The following is a 26208-nucleotide window of genomic DNA, read 5'->3' as shown; positions in this document are numbered from 1 at the left end:
TTTCCTAATTGTAAATTCTATGTCTTGCAGGCAGGTGATAAAAGGAGAAGCCGGCTGTTCTATCCCAGCTTAAAGAAGACCCAGGATAGAAACTGTGAGAGAGAGATTGAGTTGGTAGGGGATTCACCACTACCGAGGGGAAATCAGGATGAATGTGCCTCTGTACGTCTAACAAGCAGAACTGGAATGATATCTTGACCTGTTTTACTGGAAGTGACCAAGTTAGCGATGAGCGGGGGGATATAATGGCCAAGAACAAGGATGCGCGCCCCCCATCATTCGCCGTCAGTGTGGTTGGCCTCTCGGGAACGGAGAAAGAGAAGGGAAATTGTGGCGTTGGCAAGTCCTGCCTATGCAACCGATATATTCGTCCCAATGCGGACAACTACTACTCGGAGCACACCTCGGTGTTGAGCACAATAGACTTTGGGGGACGCGTGGTCAACAATGACCACTTCCTGTACTGGGGGGAGGTGTCCCATAGAGGGGACGATGGGTTGGACTGTAAAATACAAGTCATCGAACAAACGGAGTTCATTGATGACCAGACGTTTCTTCCGCATCGGAGTACGAACCTGCAGCCGTACACCAAACGGGCAGCATCAACCAAGCTCCAGTCGGCAGAGAAGCTTATGTACATCTGCACGGACCAGCTGGGCTTGGAGCAGGACTTTGACCAGAAGCAGATGCCCGACGGGAAGCTGAATATCGACGGCTTTGTGCTCTGCATCGACGTTAGCAAGGGTTGCAACAGAAAGTTTGACGACCAAATGAAGTTTGTCAACAGCCTCTACTCCCAAATCATCAAGTCAAAGAAGCCTATTGTCGTCGCTGCCACAAAATGCGATGAGTTTGTGGACCAGCACCTGAGGGACCTGCAGGCCTTTGTCGCCAGCAAGAAGAACCTGCTGCTAATAGAGACGTCGGCGCGCTCCAACGTCAATGCAGAGCTCTGCTTCAACGCCCTCATCCAGCAGCTGGATAAAACAAGGGGGAAGCCAAAAACTGTGCCATACCTGGAGGCCTATAAAATCCAACGGCAGCTTGTTGCCTCAGTAACGGATAGATTTGAGAAATTGATCGTGCACACGTTGAGAGATTACCACACCACGTGGAAGATGGTGATGAATAATCTGAAGGGCCAACCGGACTATGAAGAGTTCATCACCTTGGAGGGCTCCAGAAAAGCACGCAACATGTTCACAAAGCACATTGCACAACTGAAGCAGGAGCACATCAAGAGGAGGCGGGAAGAGTACCTGACAACGCTACCGAAAACCCTTAACAACCTCCTCAATAACCTGGAGGAGGTCGAACACCTCTCGTGGCCCGAGGCTCAGAGTGTGATCCGGAACCGGGCCGATTTCCAGTACTGGTTTGTGGTCCTCGAACAAACGCCGTGGGACGAGACGGACCACATCGACATAAGCGACCGCAGAATACCCTTTGACATCCTCGACACGCCCGACGGTGAGAGAATTTACCACAACCACGTCCAGCACTTGCGGTCTGAGAAGAGAAGGGTGGAGATGAAAGACCGGTTTAAGAAGACGCTGGAGAGGGTTCATTTTATCAGCGCTGGGCAGCCTTGGGAGGAAGTCATGTGCTTTGTCATGGAGGACGAGGCCTACAAGTACATCACGGAATCAGATAGGAGGGATGTTTACTGTAGACACCAGCAGGAAATAGTTGAAAGGGCCAAAGAGGATTTTCAGGAAATGCTTTTTGAGCACGCTGAGCTATTCTACGACTTGGATCTGAATGCCACCCCCAGCTGCAACAAGATGAGCGAGATTCACTGTGTGCTGAACGAGGAGCCCAGATACAGAGCATTGCAGAAACTCGCCCCAGATAGAGAGTCGCTGCTCCTCAAACACATTGGGTTTGTTTATCATCCCACCAAGGAGACGTGCCTGAGTGGGCAGAACTGTGTGGATCTGAAAGTGGAGCAGGTTTTAGGAAACAGGCTGGTGCAGCTCGACCACGGCCGCTCTAATCTCTACTACAACAGTGCCAACATCGATAAGATCAACCTCTGCCTCCTGGGAAGGGAGGGTCTCTCACAGGAACTAGCCAATGAGATCAGAGCTCAGTCTACAGATGATGAGTACACACTGGATGGTAAAATTTACGAGCTGGAGCTTCTCCCCGTGGATGTCAATTCCACGCTGCTCTTTAGCCATTCGTGGGTCACCACGTTCAAGCCGCATGGCTGTTTTTGTGTATTCAACTCCATAGAGTCCCTCAACTGTATCGGAGATTGCATAGGCAGGATCAGAGCGGAGATAGCACAGAGTAGGAGAGATAGGTTTGCTCGACCACTGCCGTTCATTCTGATCCTGGCTAATCAGAGGGACAATGTTTGCAAAAACATACCTATCCTGAGGCACCAGGGCCAACAGCTGGCAAACAAGCTGCAGTGCACCTTCGTCGACATCCCCTCCGGGGCCTTTCCACGTAAATTCACCGAGTTCCAAATTAAGCAGGGTCTCCGAGCAGTGCTGGAAGGCCTGAAGCACAACTTTGATGTCTTGGCCCCACTGCCCTCTATCAAAGACATGTCTGAGACGGACCTTAGGATAGTCATGTGCGCTATGTGCTGGGATCCTTTCAGCGTTGACCTCATCCTCTCGCCTTTCCTAGACTCTCATTGCTGTAGCGCAGGGCATCCGGGCCAGAGCAACACGCTCCTACTGGACAAGATCATCGGGGACAGCAGGAGGAGGATCCAGGTCACCGTCTTGTCCTACCACACTGCTATCGGCGTCCGCAAAGATGAAATGGTGCACGGCTACATTTTGGTCTACTCTGCAAAACGCAAGGCTTCTATGGCGACCCTGCGGGCGTTCCTGGCCGAAGTCCAGGACGTGATCCCCGTCCAGATGGTGGCGATTACAGACAGCCAGGCAGATTTCTTTGAGAACGATGCCATCAAAGAGTTGATGACAGAGGGAGAGCACATTGCCACGGAGATTACTGCCAAGTTCACGGCACTCTACTCGCTGTCGCAGTACCATCGGCAGACGGAGGTTTTTACGCCCTTTTTCAACGAGGTGCTGGAGAAAAAGCAGCACATTGAGAGTTCCTTCCTGTTTGACAGCTCGTCGCGGGAGTGCACCACTGGCGCCAGCGAAGACGTCTTCCCCACCTCGCCCCGTAGCCACTCCCCGGCCTACAATACCTATTACCCAGAATCTGACGATGATAACGAGGCCCCCCCACCTTACAGTCCAATAGGTGATGACGTTCAGCTTCTCCCCACACCCAGCGAGCGGGCCAAGTACCGCATCGACTTAGAAGGCAACGAGTACCCAGTCCACAGCACGCCAATTGGAGAACATGAACGTAACCACAAAGTGCCTCCACCCGTCCGGCCCAAACCAGTGCTCCCCAAACCTAATGTGAAAAAGCTGGACCCCAACCTGCTCAAAACCATCGAAGCCGGCATGCGAAGCAACCGTAGGATCCCACGTGGCCCGATGACGCACAGCGAGGACGTGGAGGCGTCCGACAACTATGCAGACCCCGTGGACACCTTGCTAAGGTCCAGGGGCTTCCACAACGACGACATATACGCCGTGCCCGACGACGCGCACAGCCGCCTGGTCAAAATCGGAAACTCCTTCGTCGGGTTGCACGGCCTCCACGGAGGTGGAGAGGAAGAGAACGGGTTCGACAGGAAGTCCCAGGCCGGACGGCGGCCGTCGAAATACAAACACCGTTCCAAAATCCTGTTCAGCAAGACAAAGGCCTACCAAAGACGATTCCACTCCGACAGCGATGGGGAGGAGTCGGGCCCCGCCACGCAGAAAAAGAAGAAGGGAAGAGCCCACCGGGGCAGCGAGGAGGACCCGCTGCTGTCCCCTGCCGACCCCTGGAAGGGTGGAATAGATAACCCCGCCATCACCTCCGACCCTGAGCAGGAGGACAAGAAGATGAAGAAGAAGAAGACGCCCAAGACGCCAAAGGAACCAAAGAAGGTGAGTCTTGTCTGGCATGAATCTGACGTTTTAATGTTAGGTCAGTGCTATCCACTGCTTGTAGCAAACAGTGTAGTTTAAAAGTCCTTTTTATAGAGCAACAAAAGACTAAAAGAAGCAAGACAGCAAATATATTTGAGCCTTCAAGAGACTGAGCCAAAGCTTTTTTTGTGTGTGTTTTTTTCTTTTTTTTTGCGAATGACTACTATATACTGAATAAGAGCTTCAGTGCATTGAATACGAGAGAGAGAATGAAATAGTGTGTATGTGAATGAGAGCAGAAGAGATTGTGTATAGGAGTGTGTGAGCAGAACTGTGTGAGTGTGAGATGTGAGCAGATTTCAGTTTTTAATAGGCCCGGGACTCATGGCGAGAATGAACTAATTTGATATTTGATTGATCTGCCCCACTGCTGAAATAGTTTATGAGCTTCCCCACCTTAACAGGCTCCCAGACAGCCAATAAAAAGCTTGATAAAAGACGCACTGTTAAAGACAGTAGGGCTCTTGTTTGTATAATCTCAGGGCAGAGGCCGCATTTGTGATAAGAAGCCTGCTTATCCTTTACAACAGCTCTCTTAAGGCTTGTCTGAGACTACTGAGCACACACAGAGCATTTAATAAAGCCACTATCCTCTTGGACAAGTACTGTATGAATACATGTGTGGCAATAAGCTAGCACTTTTGTGTAGAAAAAAACAAATAAGAAGAAATGTTGGTACGAATCAAACAGCGGTTTAAAAAAATGCAGTTAAAATCACACATTAGCATACAGTGTATGTACAGCCACCCACACGTACCCGTATAACAACTCCTGACAAATTACTTAATATACATTTGCATTGGAGATTTATAAATGCAATCTAAAAAGGCAATACAATATGAACTACCTCCATTTTCAGTGCTCAGAATGGATCCTCGCTATTTTCCCCTTTTTTCTAGGCTAAATCCAGCCTCGTTAGAACAAACAGTGTAAATCTTAAGCAGCAACATCTGATTTTGATTAAAAATGTTTGTAGCCACTTGAAAAATATCATACACTGAAAATAATCTGGCTGTTGGCAGGGCTGCTGTTTAGCAATTGCAGTGTTAAGCAAAAATAATCACAGCGAGAACATTTTGTCAGTTTCCCGCAGCTCGAGTACAAACGCACAATTGGACTTTTGACAAATACACACATGTGCGCGTGTGCGTGCGAGCGAGCGCGCTGGCGCAAATCAGATAATGGTGTGCAAATCAGTATGAAAACAGCCGCCAGCGCTACATGGGCATCATGAATGCAGGGCATTGTCGAGCCATTCGAACTGTCTCTGATAACCAGAGAGGAGAGGGAACGGACAACCACTCGGTACAAAATGGAAGGTGTTTAGTCGCCGTCCCGGCCAATTAGAGAGATGCACGAGCGGCTGTAGGCATGACAACACTTTGAAGAGCAGAGCAGTGTGGGAAATCAAAGCCACCTCGTTACACGTCCCAGCTTTGGTCTTGAATAACAGTTTTGTCTGTTGTTGTCTTCTCTCCTTCTCGTCTTCCTCCACATGAACCTCCCTCTGCTATCTCCCTCTCGCTCCCTTCATCCCACCAACTTGTCTGATCTATTCCCCAATTACCCTCCTCCTCCTCTTCATCTCTATCTTTTGCCTCTCCTCACCCTCCTCTCTCCATTTCCTCTCTCTCTCTCTCTCTCTCTCTCTTGTGTTTTTCCTCAATTCCCTTTTCTTTTTACTCCTTTCCCCTCTTTTTTTCTATCTCGTCTTGCTCTTCCTTTTTTCTTTAAAACTTCTTTTCCTTCACTCCCTTTTTCTTTCCCCTCATCCCTTACTATATACTCTTGACTCTCCTCCATCATCCCACTTGGCTTCTTATTCTGCCCCTCAAATCTTTTTTTAAATTTGCAATTTCCTGTTTTCTTCATTTTGACTTCCCCCTTCCTTCTCTCCTGTTTTTCTATTGCTCTCTATTTCCTCATCCCCCCCCCTTCCTTCTTCCCTTCTCCTTCTTACTCCTTTCTATCCCCCTTTTTCCACTCATCCTCCCTTCTTTGGCTCTTGTCTTGTCTCTCCCTTCATTCCTTCCTTTATTACTTATCTTACCAATCCTACCCCTCCATCCTTCCATCTCTTTCCCTCTTTTACTCTCCACTCCCTTTGCCTCGGTTCTTATCATCTCATCTCAATCCCTCCTCTTATTCTCTCATCCACTCCTCTTTCTAGCCGAAATCTTCCAAGCCCCCCAAGCCTCTGTACCCTCCCACTCGGAGAAACTGGGAGAGCAACTACTTTGGAGTTCCCCTGCAGAACCTGGTGACCCCGGACCGACCCATCCCACTCTTCATCGAGAAATGTGTCGACTACATCGAGCACACAGGTGAGTCATACGTTTTCATCCGTTTCTCTCTCTCTTGTCCTCTGTCCTATCCCACTCTCTTGTTCTGTTGTTTTTGTGTTCCTTTTATCTGTCTCTATCTGTCTTCTGCCTGTGCGTTCAGGTGCAACCAGGCTCTCTCTGGTATTTTGTAACATTTGCAAGGTACAGCTGGTTTGTTCTTACACGCAAAAATGTGGTTGTTTGCTATGAAATTGCCTCTCATGTCTCTCCAAAATGAGTAATTGAACAAGAGAAGGTGGGAGCGGGGAAGCACGGGAATCTAAATTCTAAAGGAGATTCACTTCTAGGCTCCGATATCAACAGCCGAGCATGTTTTGTCTGGTCGTCAACCAGCGAGCCAGGCTGCCAGTCAATACAAGTCAATTTCAATTCAATGAGCTTTATTGGCACGCCATTTGATGTGTTGCCAAAGCACTGCTGGAATGACTACACAATAAGATGGTACAAGATTACAGAGATAAAAAAAAAAAACGAATTTAGGAATGGCAGTAAATCAACACAGGAAGGGAGAATAGACAATTAGATTACTGTAAGAACATGCAAGACAAAGTTTAGGAGTGCCTGAAGTATCTTTGGATTGTTAGATTTTTATTAGTTATAGCAGCAAAATTGCCAGATATTTGCTGTTTCCAGCTTCTCAAATGTGATGATTGGCTGCTTTTTCTTTGTTCTATATCATTGTAAATGATTTCGGGGGTTGTTGGCATAGGCAGTATATAAGAATGGACCACCAGATCCCGTGTCTCTGGACGTAGACCAGTGGAGGATATCAGAAGTCTCTTTCCCGGTGCTGGCTGAGTGTTACTGAGCAGCCTCCAACTGAGCTTGAAGACGTAGATGTGACGTGAGCAACGTGTCTGAAAGTGTGAAATCTTCTGGTAGCTGTGAGAGAGAAATCTCAATCATTCCCAATCTTACAGAGACGGAGAGCGTAGGTATATGTAAGGAGATAACATGGGCACAGGCTCATTATTGCTAACTAAAATGCTAGTTAACATTAGTAATTAAACTTAAACAGCTCATGTAAGTCAAAACTGTCTGTGAGCTTCTCCTGTACTATACGGTAATTCCTCTACTGTGTGACAGTAAGTCTCGTGGTTATGACCCAATCGTTAGCCTATTTTTATAAAAGCGTCTGCTACGGAGCCTTAACGTGAGCTACGAGGTAATGGAGCCTTTTATACATTGTCGTGTTTCTTTAGAAATAAACAACGGACGAATAGAGTCTTTAAACGCTTCAGATGTAAAGTTATTCTCTGTCAAAGTGACGTCAAAATGAATGGGAGGCAATGGGATGCTAACGGGAGGTGATTGCTTTGTAGCATCAAAATGGCGCCATAGGAGGTTCGAGTTCTGAAGCGAAGCTCACCCCCTTGGTTGTTGGTCTGTTAATTGGACAAAACAAGCAATAACTCACATTGGGTTTTGGGAAATTGTGATTCTTTGTGGCAGATGTATCAATAATGAAAACAATCGTTAGGTGCAGCCATATACCTAACAGTCTGAGCTGTCAGTAATACTGTGACTCTCTCCCATCAGCCAGCACATGCTCAAGGGTTGCAGGTTCAAATCCCCGGTTCAAATGTGTGAAAAAGTGTGTCGGAAAAACTCTCAACTGAACTTTTAAAACTTAAGGAAAAACTTTTAAGCAATTCATCCAACGCACTTTGGTTTGCTTTTACATTGTATTAATAGGGAGTTTGAAACCGCACACGCGGCCTGTTTGGACATGTGTGGCTCCAACTGTTGAGGCAGTGCATGCTGGGTATGTGTTGGCTTCCTGCCCAGCTGTTGAAACAGAAGCCTTCACCAAAAGTTTGAGAGATTCCTCTGTGAAGGCGCGGATCAGTCTGATAGATATTTATACCCCCTCTGACTGTTTATGTTCTTTGTGGACGACAGCAGAGAGATTCAAACCCCCGACCCAGCCCGTTTTCAACGCCGGGCTCCACACATTTAGCCTTTTTATAAAGCTTCCCCTCAGCCCCTTAAAGACCCAAGCAGCTACCCCAACTGTTAGTTTCCTCCCTCTTACCACTGACATTCATTTTTAAACGTTTTTAATAATCTATGAGTTTGTTGCGTAATGTATTTACACACGGTCCAGTACTATTTTCCATGCTTAATGCCTTTTTGAATAAGCTCTAAGAAGCACAATTGTCTCTTGCTGAAAGTAACTTTTACCTAGGGCCGCTCCCTCTTAGTCGATTAGTGGACTAATCGGTCATTTTGGTCTTAGTCAACTTAGATCTCTTTAGTCCATTAGTCAGGTTTGATGCTTTTTTCATGCAGAACGACTTATTTCCAAGAAACGTACGAGCACATCTCTGGTAAACACAAGAATTAAAGTGGTGCTTTTGCGTGACTCTTTGCGATTAGTCGATACAATTGAATGAGTGTTACTAGACTAAGAATTTCTTTAATCGAGCACAGCCCTAGTTTTAGCCCAGTCAAATTCTCTGACATAATGTTTCTCGTAGAGTTTTTGCTGCTGTGTGTTCAGGGGGAGAGGGAGGGGGGGGAATAGTGTTGGCTCAGGTACTCAGTTTTTTTATTGTCCACTCAATTCCGGATCAGTTCTGTTATTAGTGAAAGTTAGAGAATGGCTCTCTACGTATTCAGGTGTTTTGTAATTGTACCCACTGTGGCAGAATTCAACCCGAATGGAGGAACCTCTCGCCTGTCGACATAAAGATTCCTCTCAACACACGTCTTATCACTTGACTCCCCTTTCTCTCCATCTCCCTCCATATGTGCAGCAAATGTATAGTCATAGTGTGTACATGAAAAGAAGGTATTTCCTGTGTTCCTACTAGTGGTCACAGTGTTCGCGTCGGTTTTTTAAAGGTAGCATTTGTGTCTGAGCTCTTTTCGTTCTGGGGCTGTTAATTCCTGTCCTGAAAATCCCCTCCGAATATGTTTTGATATTCAGCTGGATCTACATGAGCCCGTCGGTGGCTGCCAACCAAATTTAGGTTTAATCCCAGGCAGCGTTGTGTGTGTGTGTGTGTGTGTGTGTCTGTGTGTGTGTGTGTGTGTGTGTGTGTGTGTGTGTGTGTGTGTGTGTGTGTCTGTGTGTGTCTGTGTGTGTCTGTGTGTGTCTGTGTGTGTGTTTGTGTGTGTTTGTGGATGCCTGCCAGCTGACAGTGGTGTATTGGAGATTTCATGGCTAGTGCCGTGAACCCCTCTAAGTCCAGACGGTCTGTTGGGTGTATTTAACAGCTTTTCCCCTCCCCTTCTTTTTCTGGAATATCATTTCTCACCAGCGAGAACATCTTTGTGCCTTTTTTGTTTTTTTAAGCCTGCTGTTGTATAAGGTGCTTCATATATACGGTTGGGTTCCTCATTTCAGTTCTGAAATATTTTCCCTCTGTCGCTCCGAAACGGACGTAAAAATATTACACTTTCTCTGTAGTCTACCGTTAGCTAGCTACCGTAAATGTAGGCTACTTTTAAAATGCCATATTTTCCCCTCTGGGCTTCACCAAAACGGACGTAAAAGCATATTAACCATTCACTGCACGTGATCGCTAGTAACCACATTACATCTTTGAGGTCATTTTTCAGTTTTTCAAGAATCTGTTTAGGAATCGGAATCGTTTTAAAAGTACCGGTTCGGCATCGGAATCGTAAAAATCCAAACGGTAGCCAACCCTATTCACATACAGACACTTTAAGAGCTTTTACAACTTCATGAGACCTTTCAGATTGTTTCTCTGTCAGGGTGTCTATCTAGGAGTTTACATAGTCTTCATGTGCAGCCTCGGTAGGGGTTTAATCTGGCTGTATAACATATTTGAGTGTATAGCTCAGAGGGTGGGGTCGCCCTGTGAACAGTTTTTGACAGTTGGTAAGGGATTGTGGGTGTTGGCGTGATAGCTCAGTGCTTAGAAAGACCCTCCTTCAGGGGTAAAACTGTGTTCAAACTAGGGCTGCAAAATGGCTACGACAAAGGCTGCGACAAATCACAAAAGCCAATTCAAAAAAAACAACTACACTTTGAAATATAACTGTAATTCCTTATTTTTCAGTGGGGCCTTTTGTGTTCACTTCAATGTTCAATTTGTTCAATCAAAGAATGTTGGAAATGATTTCCTTTTGTTTGTTTTTAAATTCAACAATTAATTTGTCACATTTGAGAAGAATACTGAAAGCGGCAGAAACGCTGAACTGAGTACACTTTAATATCTTGTTTATATATAACAAGTCATATGGTTATCGTGATATTCATATCGCATATCTCCCTCGTATCGTGCAGCCCTAGTTCAAACCCTTCTGTCTGCAGAGATAAGAGACTGCAGCTTTGCCGACTCCAGAGCTGATGTTCCTTCTGACCTCTGACCTGTGAGCAGGATGGGGGGAAACCCACCGTCCCAATGGGAACCATCAGCACATCACTACTATGTTGGGTTATTGCTGTTTTTCCATCTGACACCAGACACTTGTCCCTTTTTAATTGGAGGGAAAGGTCGAAATGTCAAAGCCCTTCCTCCTCTTTATGGTGGACACATTTTGTAGTGTTTTTTATTTTTTGGATAAATACTCCCAGTAAAGGATTTGTTTTATGGTTTCACCTACAGATGCACAAACTTTATTGACGTAATAAATAAAATAAGTCCATAATACCACATACACGGTGCGACTTAGGGGTCAAGTGTGGTCCAGCTGAAAGTTGGGATTTTACTCGCAAAGTTCTTGTATGGCTGCTTGCGTTAACAATATTTAAAGTGCTCATATTATGTTTTTTGGCTTTTCCCCTTTCCTTTATTGTGTTATATATCTTTTTTGTGCACGTTTATAGGTTTACAAAGTGAAAAAGCCCAAAGTCCCCCCCCAAAGGGACTTACCATCTCCAACAGAAAACTCTGTTCACCAACTGCTCCAAACAGCTCTATTATAGTCCAGCCTTTACTTCAGAGACCAACGTGGTCACTTTGGAACACACGTTATAATGCTCACCTAGCTGCTAGCATGGCACGCCCTCATACTCTGCTTCTGACTGGCTAGTAGTCCGTACCTAGGTACTGTCAGGGCACGCCCTCATACTCTGCTTCTGACTGGCTAGTAGTCCGTACCTAGGTACTGTCAGGGCACGCCCTCTTACTCTGCTTCTGACTGGCTAGTAGTCTTTATCTAGGTACTGTCAGGGCACGCCCTCATACTCTGCTTCTGACTGGCTAGTAGTCCTTACCTAGGTACTCTCAGGGCACGCCCTCATACTCTGCTTCTGACTGGCTAGTAGTCCTTACCTAGGTACTGTCAGGGCATGCCCTCATACTCTGCTTCTGACTGGCTAGTAGTCCTTACCTAGGTGCTGTCACGGCACGCCCTCATACTCTGCTTCTGACTGGCTAGTAGTCCTTACCTAGGTACTGTCAGGGCACGCCCTCATACTCTGCTTCTGACTGGCTAGTAGTCCTTACCTAGGTACTGCACATGTGTGACTCCACACAAAGATGGAACAGAAGTGAGATGTCTCACTCTGTAGCTAAAACCGAGAACTCAACACACAGGGTGAAAAGAGGAGCTGCAGCAATGTGCATGTCAACAATTCTTTTTTCAAATTAAACCATATAAAACCTATTTTGATATAACCTCTAAATACAATTATGAAACTGAAAATGAGCATAATATGAGCTAAGATTTGAGAGGTTTGGTTGCTTTTGTTACATTCATAGGAAACTAGAAATATTTCTCAAATTAAGATATTTATAAAAAAGTCTCAGTATCTTTACTGAAACTCGGGTACGGTAACAGCACTTGTATGGAAATGTAGCCCAGCTCTAGATCAAACGATTAATCAGTTCGTCCATTTGACAATTGAACAACTGTTATAGTTATTTATCAACACTTCCGTGATAACTGTGAAGATGCACAGATCTTTTGTTTTGTTCCATTTTAAATTGAATATATATTTTTTTTATAGCTGTCACTTGGGCTCTGGGGACCTGTGGTGGTCATTTTCTTTTCCAGTTCTGGAAATTTTTTTTGACTAATCCTTTCCATTTCAATTAATGAATAAACTGATTATATTGCGATTAATTGTTTGGCCTATAATACAATGATTCCCAGAGTCGAATCACATTTTAAATTACATGTTTTGGCATTCCCAAACCCAAATGCATTCAATTTACCATCATAGAAATCAGCAAATATTAATATTTTAAGAAGCTTAAGCCACTGAATGTTTGGCTTTTTTGCTTAAACAATGACCTAATCTGTTATTAAAATCATTCCTGATTCATCTTTTGTTGATAGACTAACGGATTAATTAGCAAATTGATTCGCGTCCACAAAAAAATAAATAAATAAATGAAATAGTCGTATCCACAAGCTTAGTATATTCAGTGTTGTTGTTGTTGTTGCTTTTGTGGTTGTAGCGAGGAGCGGTAATCTCCGGGAGGCCACAATGCCGGTTGGTTTGGTTTCACCACATGTAATCAGCTGCCTGCCGAGAGGCACAGAGGCAGAGAGGTGATGATAGCTTAATTGTGGTGTCTGTGGTTTCAGACCAGAAAGTGTGAGAGGAGAAACTGAGAGGAGAAACTGTGACTTTATGTGCGAGGCAGTGCAAGACTATAAATGTGACTGGAAGTGTTGGGATGAAAAGGTGTGTGTGTGTGTGTGTGTGTGTGTGTGTGTGTGTGTGTGTGTGTGTGTGTGTGTGTGTGTGTGTGTGTGTGTGTGTGTGTGTGTGTGTGTGTGTGTGTGTGTGTGTGTGTGTGTGTGTGTGTGTGTCTGTGTGTGTGTGTGTGTGTGTCTCTGTGTGTGTCTCTGTGTGTGTGTCTGTGTGTGTGTGTGCGCACATGTGTGTCTGTGTGAGTGAGAAGAAAAAACTTAATGTGCAAGGCAGTGCAAGACGATAAATGTGACTGAATGCATTGAGATGAGAAGGTGTGTTTGCACGCGCATGTGTGTCTGTGTGAGTGAGAGAGGAAAAACTGACTTTATGTGCGTGGCAGTGCGAGACTATAAATGTGACTGAAAGTGTTAAGATGAGAAGGTGTGTGTGTGTGTGTGTGTGTGTGTGTGTGTGTGTCCTTTTTATTTGCTGGGTTTGTGTGACAACTCTGTGTCATATGGTTTGTACGTCAGCTCCTTCCAACCTGCAAGATTGAATGCAAAACTCTTATTATTCTAAGGAATTACAAAGAAACTAAACATGACATTTTCCAGGAGGGGCTAATTAAGTGTAGGTCTGTGTCAAGAGTATTGTTTTAAGTGTGCAGCGTCAAAGAAATGTTCCAAGAAACTCTGAGATAAAACTCCGCCATGAAATGAGGCCGATGTTTGGTCTGTGCTCGCTGCCTCTCTGTTTCAGCTTATCAATTTTTGACTGCGTCCCACTCGCCACATTCTAATTTTAATCCAACTAACGGGCTTCCCAAGGGCCCTGCAAACCCTTTTAAGGTTTATGGATTTTTAGAACAAAATTAACCAAAGTCTTTAAGGTTTCTGACAAAGAAAAGGTGGCCTTGAAACCACTGTTTTTAAATCAAAGCTGAGCACCCAGCTTTGCCAACATAACTCAGCTTTGTTGAAATGAGACGGGGATGTATTAACTGAGACTAAATCTACTCTTTTATTAAAAAAGAAAAAAAACGTGTCCTTGAATCTGTCCGCCAACATGATATATAAGTATATCCTTCTGTTACAGCTCTATCCACAGGTATCTGATTTTTTTTTTTCAGTTGACATGATCAGCTTTTAGGATCTTATTTTAACAACCGTCCATATCTACTTGCGTTCCTCATAATCTATTCATGGATTTGTTGTTAGATATCGAGGACACGGGGAATGTACGCACTTCTTCTAACAATCCAGGATTACACAATGTCCTTCTCTGTAAGTTAACTGAAGCCAAGAACTGAAACTGAAGGAACTTAGGAAATGCTACTATAAGCATAGTAAAAAAAATAATACGGTCATGATAGAAAAGGTTAATAGCCTGTATTCTCGTTTCTTTCATTGTCCCCCAGCTACAAATATGTGGTTTAAAAGGATGTGGTATATCATCTTTTTAAAATAGTGATGTCCCCAACCAATCCAGGCATTTTAGTGTTGAATTGCTACCAGCCATGTAAAAGCCAGATACATTCTTTGTTTGAGTACACCAGGTGCAACAAAACACAATGGATGGTGGCTGAAGTGTTTATAAAACACTGCTTCACTGGTGCCACTGGTTAGTCCGACTTCCAAACTTTTGTTTTTGAGATGTTGCATAATGTCTTTGCTTTGGATACAAGTGTCTCTCTGCCGCCAAGTTTGTCTCTACTAAACCAGGAAGTACACCATTGTGAAAGATACACCCTCATATAGGCTGGGTTTTCCCTGCCATTATAAGGTTTAGGTGCAGCATCCAGAGCCGTTTCTGGGCAGCACCTAGGCTGAATGAATCTAAAATCAACGTGAACATCAAAACTAAAAGACTCCTGTCAGATCCATACCCATGTAGGGTTAAAGAAGTTTTTTGTCTTAAAGTTTTTTGAGTGTTATTTCACTATTATCTGCTCTAGCTTTTCCAACGGTTTAGACACAGATATGGTGATAATAATGGTCCAAAACAATGTAAAATTGCATACTTTTTTAATTGAAAAACGTAACATTTTCTTGAGGGAGGACCCTTAAACCCCGAACCGAAGGAAAACGCTGCATATAGGGATGCAGCTGGGGGCAAAATGCTATGAATGATAGAGATATTGATTAAAGTGTTGTGACTAAACCGAAATAATACCTGGGTCAGCCTAGGTTACACATACTTTCTTAGGGAAACGTGAATGCGTGTCAGCGTATATGACTTTATCTATTTGAGTCCAAATGATTGTATGTGAAGAAGAATTCGTTCGTCGGTCTCTGAATGGCTAACCCTGCCACTGCCTTGGCTTTCTCTTTTTGTGTGTGGTCTTTACAGCGCACTGATAGGTCCTGACCTTACATTTCTGCAAAAATGCAGCAGTGCAGGGATCTGGCTTTTAGATGACCCAACTGTACAAGGTCCAGCATGAGTCTCTACTCTATATTTTCCACACTAAGCTCTAACATCCAATATGAAGGAGGCGAAGGGGTCAGCGCCGCAGAGCGCTGATAATACTCCTGAGAGAGAAGTGCAGTGGAAAAGAAATGAAAGCTAAGGAAGAAAGTAAAAAAGATTTTTTTTTTTTTTTTTTTAAACGAGATGAGGATGAATAGTTAGTGTAGAGAAGGTGACACGATGTACTTGCCAAAAGTTTCCTGCCCACGCACGCCACAACCTTTCTCCGTACGAAGAGTAATCTCTCCCAGATATTCAGACAGCATTTGTAGCTTTTGAAAAATGACTGCTTCATTGCGGGAGAACGCAGCGTTGTTGGGTGTCCTCCGGCAGGGGCTCAGGTGGCGGGGCGGCTCGGTGGTTACGGGGGGGCCCTGTTAACAGAAAAAGTCACACCGTCCAAATGTCCTCGAGGGAGACACAGGGACGGCCTGCTCCGTCAAGTTAGTTGAACCGCTGTCGTCAACCATGGATGGTTGGATGGATGGACTAATCGAAAACTGGGAAATAATGTGTAACAGCAGCAAGTTACAAGAACTCCTACTCAAAAGATATACTTCTAGACATGAAAAGAATGTATGCATGCACGCACAGTGTTTCCTCTATGTTGATTTTGTAGTGGCGGCCCGCCACTGCTAACAGAACTGCCCCCACTGCCAAAAAAAGATCCTTAAGGAAACACTGACACAAGTGTAGAATACAAATATACAACCTACATACATAGTAAATGTAACAAAAATAAAATAAAATGTGTATGTATTAAATATAAAGTAAACAGTGTAGTAGCATAATAGTGCATAATATCGTATTGTGTGAGGTAAGGAGCTATCTCACACACAGCTGTGAGTTATTGTGCAGTTTTGTGGTATGTGGCAGGAATGATTTCCATTAGATTAGTCCAGTAGTTGTGTGTTAAAGGAGCGTTTTACTTTCTCGAGGCTAAAATTTAGGCAGAAAAGACTGATTATCTGTAACTTTTTTAGGCATTAAAATTATGAATTATAGAGATAGTTTCACCGTTTAAACTTGGGCCATTCAAATTAATTTAATCAATATACAGCGCAGGAGTGAATAATTAACTTTGAGTGCTCACTACTCACTGTTGCTGGGTGCTGATGCAAATTCTTCACATTTTATATGCCAGCCATGTTGCCTCTGTAGCGGCGCAGTAGCAGTAAAAGGTTACCACTTCACCGCACAAGCTAGCTTTTTAAAAAACGCATATCTTTTTTTTTTTTTTTTTTTTTTTTTTTTTTACAAATAAAACAACATCTGTGCGTCTCATCAGATGGAAAACCTCTTGCTTCATTTGTCGTGATGGTAAAATGCTTCATAAAATAGGTGAGAGGGAGTATGCAAGGCAGTGCTGGAGAGGCTCAGTTGTTTTCTTCCCAAATGCTCTTTTGTTCACCTAAAATTGCTGACATCTTGGTATTTTAAAAATGGCTAAAGCACATGTGCCCCAGGCTCCAGTCTGCACCAGTTCAGGCTGCATATATTTTAATCTAGTATCCGTGAACCCCTGCTGAAATCTTTGCGTTTCCAGAGAATAACATATCAGTAAAATGTAACTATCCAGCCCACCGTGGAACCCCCAGCAGCCCCTGAAACTTCATTTTTGGCTCCCTCTGGGCCTAAAGCCAAATGTAAAACGGCACAATGGAGTCAGTTTTTTGCTCACATTAAAAGCTCTCCGAACATGGGTCTGGCGTCTGAGAATGAAACCGCTTGGCGAACCGGGGGCTCTTAAGAGAAGCAACGTCTTTCAGTTGCAGAGCAGACTGCTACGACTGGCTTCCTGCTGCCGAGCTCGATTAGGGAAGTTTTATTAAATGTTTCCTCGTCCCCAGGGAAGTGAAATGAGAGAGAGAGGGAGAGAGAGAGATATATGATTAAATGGCTTCTTGATGTTGATGCATTTGGAAGTCCCATTGGTTGTTATCTTCCCCAGCACTTAGTATAATGTGCGGAGGGATAGATGGAGGGAGGAGACGGGCTTTCAGAAGAACTTCCATCGGCTATTTGACTGAATAAAACAAGTCTGAAACTTTGCTTTTGGACGTTTTTTTTTTTTTTTCATCATTTGAAATGCACTTTTATGTCAGTTTATGGAATTCATCCTTTTAGTTTTTAATTTTCCCTGCTGCTTTGCATTTCTCAATCAAAACCCCAGATAGCGGAGTTAAACGTGTTAATCCTAACAGTACTGAACAAGTGTTGTTTTTAATTTAGACTTGCTTTAGGCATTTAATAACCAAGAAAAAAGACCGATTTGAGATGGATTTGGAGCTACCGGTAGCTCGTGAGCAGGTTTCCGGTAGCTCGCCAATAGGTTGACAAACTGAGACCCAAAATGACCACGATATTAAAAGTGAGGTAGCTAACTTTGTGGGCCATAGAAATGTTAAGTGGTCATGTTTTCTTGGACCCTGATGGGAATATTTTCAGTGATGTAGCTATAACTTTGTGGGCTAACAGAAGTTAAAAAAAAATAGTCATGAACCTTGACATGAAGTGAAGATTTTTCATAAGCTGTGGGTATTGCAATTTGATACGTGTACATCAGCTTATGTGTGTTATGTAAATAAATGAAGGCGATGTAATGCGAGTAGCTCTCGGCCACTTTAGTTTTTTAAAAGTTGCCCTTAGATAAAGAAAGGTTGGAGATCCCTGCTTTACACAGGTCTTGTACCTTTTTTCGCCATTTTCAAAATGTTTTTTTTTTTTGTGCTGAATCAAATGTTTTATGCTCCCTGTTCATCTCGTAGCTGGTTGGCTCGGTTCCAGACTTAAAACTCTTTATATAAGCAAATTTTGAAACGTCAATGAAACAATTGAACACTCCCGTAACCAGAGCCGTTAAAAGAAGTGGCCGGTAACCGTTGAGCTCTATAGGCATCGCTATCAGCCCGACCATCTAATTGCATGTGTCATCGTTGGGCTCACTGTGTTGTAATAGAGCCAGTTGGTGCAGATGCCCTGCTGGTGTGGCTCTGAGGAAAAAGCAGGGAAGCCCCAGCTCACTGGTGTTTAACATTCCCCCTGAGCTCTGCTGGAGAAATGATTCGGCAGCCGTGTCAACCAGGCTTCATACAAAGCTGATTATTGGCTATTTTTAGCCTGCTTTGAAGTCAGATCACCACTCCTGACTTTGTAGCGGAATAGAGGGATTTTCACCGGAGTGGAAATAGATTTTGTAAAAATAATTCATAGGTTTTTCAGCGTGCAGTCACTCAGTGGACCCAGAGGTTGGACACAGAGCGTTCGGGATGATGTTAAGGGTATCAAAACAAAACTGACAGGAGATTAGAAATAATCTTAATATACAGAGTTCTTTCCCTTACCCTTCCCTGTCAGTCATTCTCTCATCTTCTCTTATTTCTATCTCTGCCTGTAGCTCTTTGTGCTCCAGCAGAAGAGAGCGGAAATCGGTGAGAGTTCAAGTTGAAAATTGATTGGCTGCTGGTGCGCTGCCCGTTCTCTAAACTCCCATACAGGGTTTGTGTGTGTGTCTGTGTGTGTGTGTGTGTGTGTGTGTGTTTGGTGTGATTGTGTGTGTGTGTGTGTGTGTGTGTACGTGTTTGTTGTTCTCCTGCTGGTAGCTGCACTGACGTCATGTCCAATGGAAACTTCCTGTTCGATGATCCGAGGCGCCAGTGCTCCCAGTAGCCCGATGGGACTGGTCTGACCTGTGGCCTGCTGGTGTTACTATCCGTCTGTCACATCATAATTATTATTATAGAGCTGTAAAGATTAGTTAGTTAGTAGGACTGGGCATCCGGAGAACCGGTTCCAACTTGGAATGGTTTCAAAGACTAACATTTGGTTTTGAATCCAATCATCCGTTCCAAATTGAACTCGCAATTTTTGAATTTCCGTTGCGGCCGCCGTACTTCCAGGCGCTTGTTGTGTTGTGGCCACAGTAAGCATGTAACCCGTTTCAACTCCACCCCAATCAAAGCGATGCTTAACCCTAAAAGTTAGGTAGTTAGTTGTCAACTATTACATTAATCTGCAACTTCTTTTTGATAATCGTTACATTGGTTTGAGTCTTTTTTTTTTTTTATAAGGGAAAGAAAAAGTAGAAATTCTCTGAAAGCACCAAGTTCCATTTAGATTAGATTACATTCAACTTTATTGTCATTGTGCAGAGTACAAAGACAACGAAATGCAGTTTGTTTCTAACCTGAAGTGCAAAAAAAAAGCAGAAAAGTGCAGACAGGTGGTGCATAGGCAGGACAAGAAATATATTGCAGTGTTGTAGGAGCAACACTGCAATAAATGATAAATGAACAATGTATGAACATGTACAAATAGTAGCAGTGACATTATACTAGTAGTAAGAATACAATAGATATAGATAGATGCAGTTTATTAACAGAATATATAATAAGAAAAACAGAATAAATATGGATGTACTGAATGAACCATATGCAGTCTTTCTAGAAAAATGCAGAGTTTTTTTGTGATTGTTGCGGGCAAAAATCTTTGATTATGCAGCACGTTTTCTTAAAAAATGCGATGGAATATGCAGGATATTTAAGCAATTTTATGCAATGAAATTGCGGGAACTTGCAAAAATTGTGGGAACTGGATAAAAAAAGAGGAAAAAAAGTGATTTCTCCCAACACCCTGCTTTTTGATGTCGTTCACGTCGCGTAATTACGTCTCTTCCTAACGTTCCCATGGCAACAGGGGGAAATGGCTGCTCTTATGTGAAGTAAACGCAACATTTTTCAACTTTCTGCTAAGATATATGTGACTTTCTTTGCAACAAAAATGCAGGGGATTATGAAATCATGCAAGCCCCGCATATTTTGCGCAGAATCACGTATATATAAAGTCCGGCATATTTAAAAAAATGCGGCCCCTGCATAAATATGCGGACTTTGGCTGATTATGCATTGAAATATGCGATCGCATAATCGCGTTTTTCTGGAGGGACTGGATATAGATAGATTTATACAGCTATGTTCAGTGGGGTAACATTATAATCCTGTAAAGCTGGGATATTTTGTCATGTGTGTAATTTGTTAAGTAAAACTTGCAGCTTTATTTCTACATTTCGATGCCGGGCCAAGTCAAACACTTAATTCCAGCTCCCCGTTATTTTTGTTGAACAATTCCTGTCTTTCCTTTCACACACGCACGGCAAGGAAGTCACAGAGTACAACATCTTGACCTTTTTTCCGATTTTACTTCTGGGTCAGCGGTGAATCTCATTCTCTCACATGAGTGCGTTGAGTGTATCTCTGGGGGGGGGTTGTGTTGCGTTCAGCCCCAGCAGGTGTTTATCTGCAGCACTGTTTATGTGACAGCAGGCTGCGGTGATTTAACTGATCAACTTCCAGGGGAAATAAACTCTTCTGATGAACCGCCTTCTGTAAGCTTTGACCTTTTTGACAGTAGTGATCTGGGAGACTGAGGCCGAGTCCCAGCAGCAGCCACGACTCTCTCACACTCCCAGCTATACCAGTCACCGGCTGGTGGTTGGTTTTTATTTTCTTCCCCGTGACGAACTGGTAGCTCAGGCTGATGGTTAGGTTGAGTTTTAACCACATGTAATAAGCCAGCAGCTGAGAGGCAGAGAGGTGATAGGAGCTACTTGGGTCGCGTGTGTGCGTGTGTGCGTGTGTGCGTGTGTGCGTGCGTGTGTGTGTGTGTGTGTGTGTAAAACACCAACAACACTATGAATATGTGTGTGATAGGATGTATTTGTGGTATGTGTGGTCTCATAGAGGTGAGGCTGCATCTGGTGGGTTGTTGCATGCGGTTACAGAAGATGTTAGAGCTCAGACACAAACCCTGTGTGTGTGCGTTACAATCCCTCTTTGTGTGTGTGAAACTTAATCTTTATTTTAGGCTCTTGCAACATGGCATCATGACTTTGCATAAACATACACACCACTTTCCTAAAGCCACGTGGTGTGTATGTTAAACGTCATGCGCTTAGGAAAACAAACGGTTGGGTTTAGGAAAGAAACATTGGGGAAGGCTTAAAAAAAAAAAAAAAAAAAAAAAAAAAAACGGTTAATAAACGTCACACACAGGACGCGATCCCGGCTCTCCTGGGTGAAAGTCCTGTGTTTTACCTGTCCGCAGACTTGCGTCCTTTCATACTACTCCCTACGGCAACATAATCGCACGTAATGGCAATGGCGGCCGAACGGCGTTGATAAACACGCTAAAAAGCAATTATGCGTCTTGATAACACGCAAAACACGCAGCATACAAATCGGCATGTCATACATAGGCCACTTTAGGAGCTCAGTCTGGCTCTTGAGTATCTTGATTAGGTGTTTGGTTCAGTTGTTCCTTTTAAAATGTAAGCACATACACAGTTTTCACATTTCTTTTCATTTTACACCACACACACACACACACACACACACACACACACACACACACACACACACACACACTGCATTACGTCCTGCTTCCTAGTATGTAGTATTAATCTCCTCCCTGTGGATTTCCTGGTCAGACACACCAAGATAGGAGTGTGTGTGTGTGTGTGTGTGTGTGTGTGTGTGTGTGTGTGTGTGTGTGTGTGTGTGTGTGTGTGTGTGTGTGTGTGTGTGTGTGTGTGTGTTGCCTGTGGGTGAATATTTGAGCAGCCACTCCTCCATTACCCATCTCCTCCTCCCTCCCGCTCTTTCCCTGGTGAATAGGTAAAGCAGGGATTCTAACCTCTTTCATCCCTGGCGCCCTCTCCCTCCACCTGGCCAAACTCTGCTCCTCCCTCCCTCCCTCTCTCCCTCCCTCCCTAGCTCGCCCTCTCTGCATTTCTTTTGGTTTGTTTGTTCTCTCTGTGTGCTGATCGTCCCCAGAGAGTAGAAAGTGACCACGGTGCTGCCTTTGTAGTTTAGATAATTGAATGTGATTGCCTTTTTATTTTTTTGGCTTTAGCAATAACCTAACCGTGACCTTCTCTCTGTGACTGCGTCCACAAAAATTCAGCTAAATGTGAACATATTTTCTCTTTTATTTTTTATTTTTTGTTTTTCTCGCCCGAAAAAATGAGCTTTTTCAAAAGTGGCCTCCGTCAGTTGCAGCCCTAGCTGTGTGTGCTATGTGCTCTGACATTTTGCATTATTTTGACTCTCATGCCTACTCTCTCTCCACATGGACCTATTATTCTACTTTTACTTCACACTGTGAACTTATTCACATCCCCCCCGGTCAGTTTTTTTTGTTTTACAAATTAAGTGTGTACAATATGTACACCTCTTCCAACTTAAAACTAAAATATTCATACATATTTCTTGTATTTTTTTTCATATTTTCTATTGTACATTTTTCTATTTTCTGTGTTTTGACGCGTGCCATCAATGTATTTCGTTTTCCAGCAAAACACTAAGACAAATTTCTTGTACATGCAAACCGCTGATGATTCTGATTGAAACTAATTGTTTGGCTGCGATGAACATTTTCTCCGTTTGTTGAATGAACGAGGAGGACAAAGATATTTAACAGTGTTCCTGTTTAGACATTACAATGTGGGGCCGTGAAAGCAACTTTAACTGGTATATGGTGGATAAAGTCTCTCTCTCTCTTTCTGTTTCCTACTCTTTACTCTTTACTTAAAGGGTGAGGACCAATGGGAGGATTAGATTAGGGCGTTTGGTTATGGCCCCGAGCGTGCGTTTGTGCAGCAGAGTATTAAGGCGGGACAGACGAGGCCAGTTTGAGCCGGGCCGGCGGCTACATCGGCTTGTGTGTGTGTGTGTGTGTGTGTGTGTGTGTGTGTTAAGATGAACTAGCATGCTGGAAACGGTGCATGTGTGTCTTGGGGGCAGGCTGTGCATAGAGAAAGAGGGAAAAGGGTGAGATGGAGGCTAGTGTGATGCCACCTGGCTCCAAGGCAGTCATCTGGTCTAATGGGGCTTGTGTGTGCGTGTGTGACAGGGAGTGTGTGTCCTGTGGCTGTGTTTGAGCAGTCCAGTCGTCCATTAGTTTGCCTTGAAAAGCCCTTATGTTGCCCTTCCCCGTCTCTTTTTTTATTATCTCTCTCTGGCATGTTTTCTGCCACGATGCCGCCAGCGAACATGTGAGCGTGCTGAAAACCAAGCAGCCGGCGAGCAGCGAAGTGAATATCAAGCAAGCGACCAGAGAAAGTGACCACGTTTGCTTTCATGAGCGTCAGTGTGAGCAACAAGAAGATAATGCGTTGTGAAGGGGAGCGTAAGACAAATCAGAGTGTCCTTCCCTCCGCCAACTCTATCCTTTCTATTTAATTGGGACATCTTGGATTTACATTATTGGTCATTTTACCAAGGACAGCAAAAAATAAACGGGAAATCTTGGCTGAGAGAATCTTAAAGAGTTACAAAAAGCATTCATTTTCTCACTAAGCTCTAGTGCTATCTATCTATCTATCTATCTATCTATCTATCTATCTATCTATCTATCTATCTATCTATCTATCTATCTATCTATCTATCTATCTATCTATAAAATAGTTTTATTAGCCCAGGTTTGAGATATTTATCTCTAAGGTTTCCATCTCCACCCCAGTCCAACGGATAAACTAGCGCCCCGTGCAGTGATGCTCCTGTTGCCTCTAACGTCCGTTTCGGAGCATCAGAGAGAAGCGCAGACAATAAGTGGCACCAAAAATCCGTGTTGCAATTCGGTCCGGCACAGTAGATACTGGGCGTTTTGGTACCCAACCCCTACTGGGGGATGGAGAGGCTTTGGCCGTGTTCAGTCCGGCCCGTTTCTAAAAAAAAGTCAAAAGGTTTTTCAGGACTGAAAATTTTGACACAAACTGAATCTTTTTTGACATTCATCTGAAATAGAGTTATATATAAAAAAAAATAAACTGTGACAGCCTTTCGCTCCGTTTCCCGCGGTTAACAAGGCAGCAGTGAAAATGTCCCGGCTCACTGCTATTGTCATCTCCGTCTGAGCCAATCAGGAGTGAAATGTCCCCCCTGTTTCGAGCTGTGGCTGCAGAGTGTCATTTTGAATACTTGGAATGATCCAAGTTTGGTCCCAATGAGATCAGCAGGCGGTGAGATTCCGGTTTATTCTTTTTTAGTTTTTTTGGCCTCCGTGCAGCTGGAGGAGTTTTCTGCTCATTTACAGATTTTCTGGTGAGTGTTTCCTGCTTTTGTCCCGTGTGCTTTTGTTGTGTATTTGTCAGAGATAAACAATGTGTATGGCTGGTGGCTACAGCTGGCATCGTTTCTTATCGGGTTGGGATTATGCCCTTACATAACCACAGAAACATCCATAATCGGTTTGCATGTACAAAAATGTGATTGTCAGCTTTTTAGGCACAGCGATGGACTACTTCCAGGTCGAAATGAGACTGAGGGGAAAATACAGGTTTGTAAACAGTCAGGCTTGGCAAATAAAGAGGCTCAGAATTGGGGCTGCACTACAGGAGGAAAATATGCGATACCGTTGTTGAATATCGTGATAACGATGCTACTGTACTGCAATAAATAAACGTATATGAAAGTGTACTCGGTTGTGCATTTCTGCTGCTTTCAGTATTCTGCTTAAATATAACAAATTGGTTGTTGTATTTAAAACAAATAAAAGGAAATAATTTCCAACATTTCTTTATTAAACAAATTGAACATTGAATTAAATATTACAGGCACCACTAAAACAAGAATTCAGCATCATAAAGTGCATTTTTCTACTGATATTTCTTTCAACCAACACAAGAAATCTCTTTAGTGTCTTTCTTGATATGTTGCGTGTTTATTGCGCCAGTTAGGGCTGAACAATTTGCAATTTTCCCGCCAGATATTGCATTTACGATTTGATTTGCGGTTATTATTTTTTTAGCTACATATTGCACCTCCTACGATGATGTAAAATCGAGTTTCTGTACAGTTTCTAACGTATCTGTAAACAATCTGTGATATGTAACATTATTGCCAGCATTATCTTATGAACGTTAACCTAAATATTTAACATTGGACTAATTCACGATTCACTAATCGCATTCTTTCAAATCACGATTTCGATTTGAAAGCGATTGAATCAGCCCTAGCGCCCGGTTGATATTGTGACGACGATAAAAAAGCGAGATATTGTACTCTTGTTGTAATAAACCAAGTGAGAAAAGTGGACTAGTCCTTTAACAGCTGGATAGTAGCTGTAAATAGAAGAAGTGTTTTTTTGAAGTCCTGCTGTTACAGACATGTCAGTCTGTCACCCTGGCACTGACCTCACCGAGCACCTTGCTGCAGGCTACACACACACACACACACACACACACACACACACTCCATACACTCACAAACACACACACGCACTCACACTCTGTACACACACACACACTCTCTGTACACACACACAAACACGCACTCTGTACACACACACACTCACTCACTCCGTACACTCACACTTTGTACACACACAAACACACACATGCTCTCACTCTCTGTACACACACAAACACACACACACACCCTCACTCCGTAAACACACACACGCACTCACACTCTGTACACACACACACACACACACACACACACACACACACACACACACACACACACACACACACACACACACTCTTTCTCTCTCAGCGGTATTTGTGTTTCTGATGATGCAGAGGCTTTGATGAAGGTCTCAGGAGGGCGTTTAGTCGGCCATGTTGTACAACACGAGGTGCTGACTCTCTCCTCTCGCCTCTCCTCTCCTTTGTAATCCTTTCTTTTCATCTTTTCTTTCTTTTCATCTATCTTTGTTATTCCCTCCTCTCATCTTTCTCCCCTTATTCTCTCTGACTCCTCCCTTTCTCTTTACTCTACCTCCATCGTCTCCAGGTCATCATTATCTCCTC

The 26208-nt window shown here is 43.7% G+C and overlaps 1 protein-coding gene across 1 annotated transcript in view; it reads left to right on the top strand.

Moving 5' to 3' along the window:
• arhgap5 (Rho GTPase activating protein 5) overlaps positions 1 to 26208 on the top strand; it is a 56879-nt gene that overhangs the window by 7942 nt on the left and 22729 nt on the right. The window contains exons 2-3 of the mRNA XM_028566834.1: positions 31 to 3980; positions 6193 to 6346. Of these exons, the coding sequence (XP_028422635.1) occupies positions 153 to 3980; positions 6193 to 6346 (3982 nt within the window). The 5' untranslated portion in view covers positions 31 to 152. The remainder of the gene's footprint in view (positions 1 to 30; positions 3981 to 6192; positions 6347 to 26208) is intronic.

This window comes from Perca flavescens, chromosome 20 (assembly GCF_004354835.1).
Source record: "Perca flavescens isolate YP-PL-M2 chromosome 20, PFLA_1.0, whole genome shotgun sequence".
Classification (NCBI taxonomy): Eukaryota; Metazoa; Chordata; class Actinopteri; order Perciformes; family Percidae; genus Perca; species Perca flavescens.
This window is presented reverse-complemented; position numbering and strand designations above follow the sequence as displayed.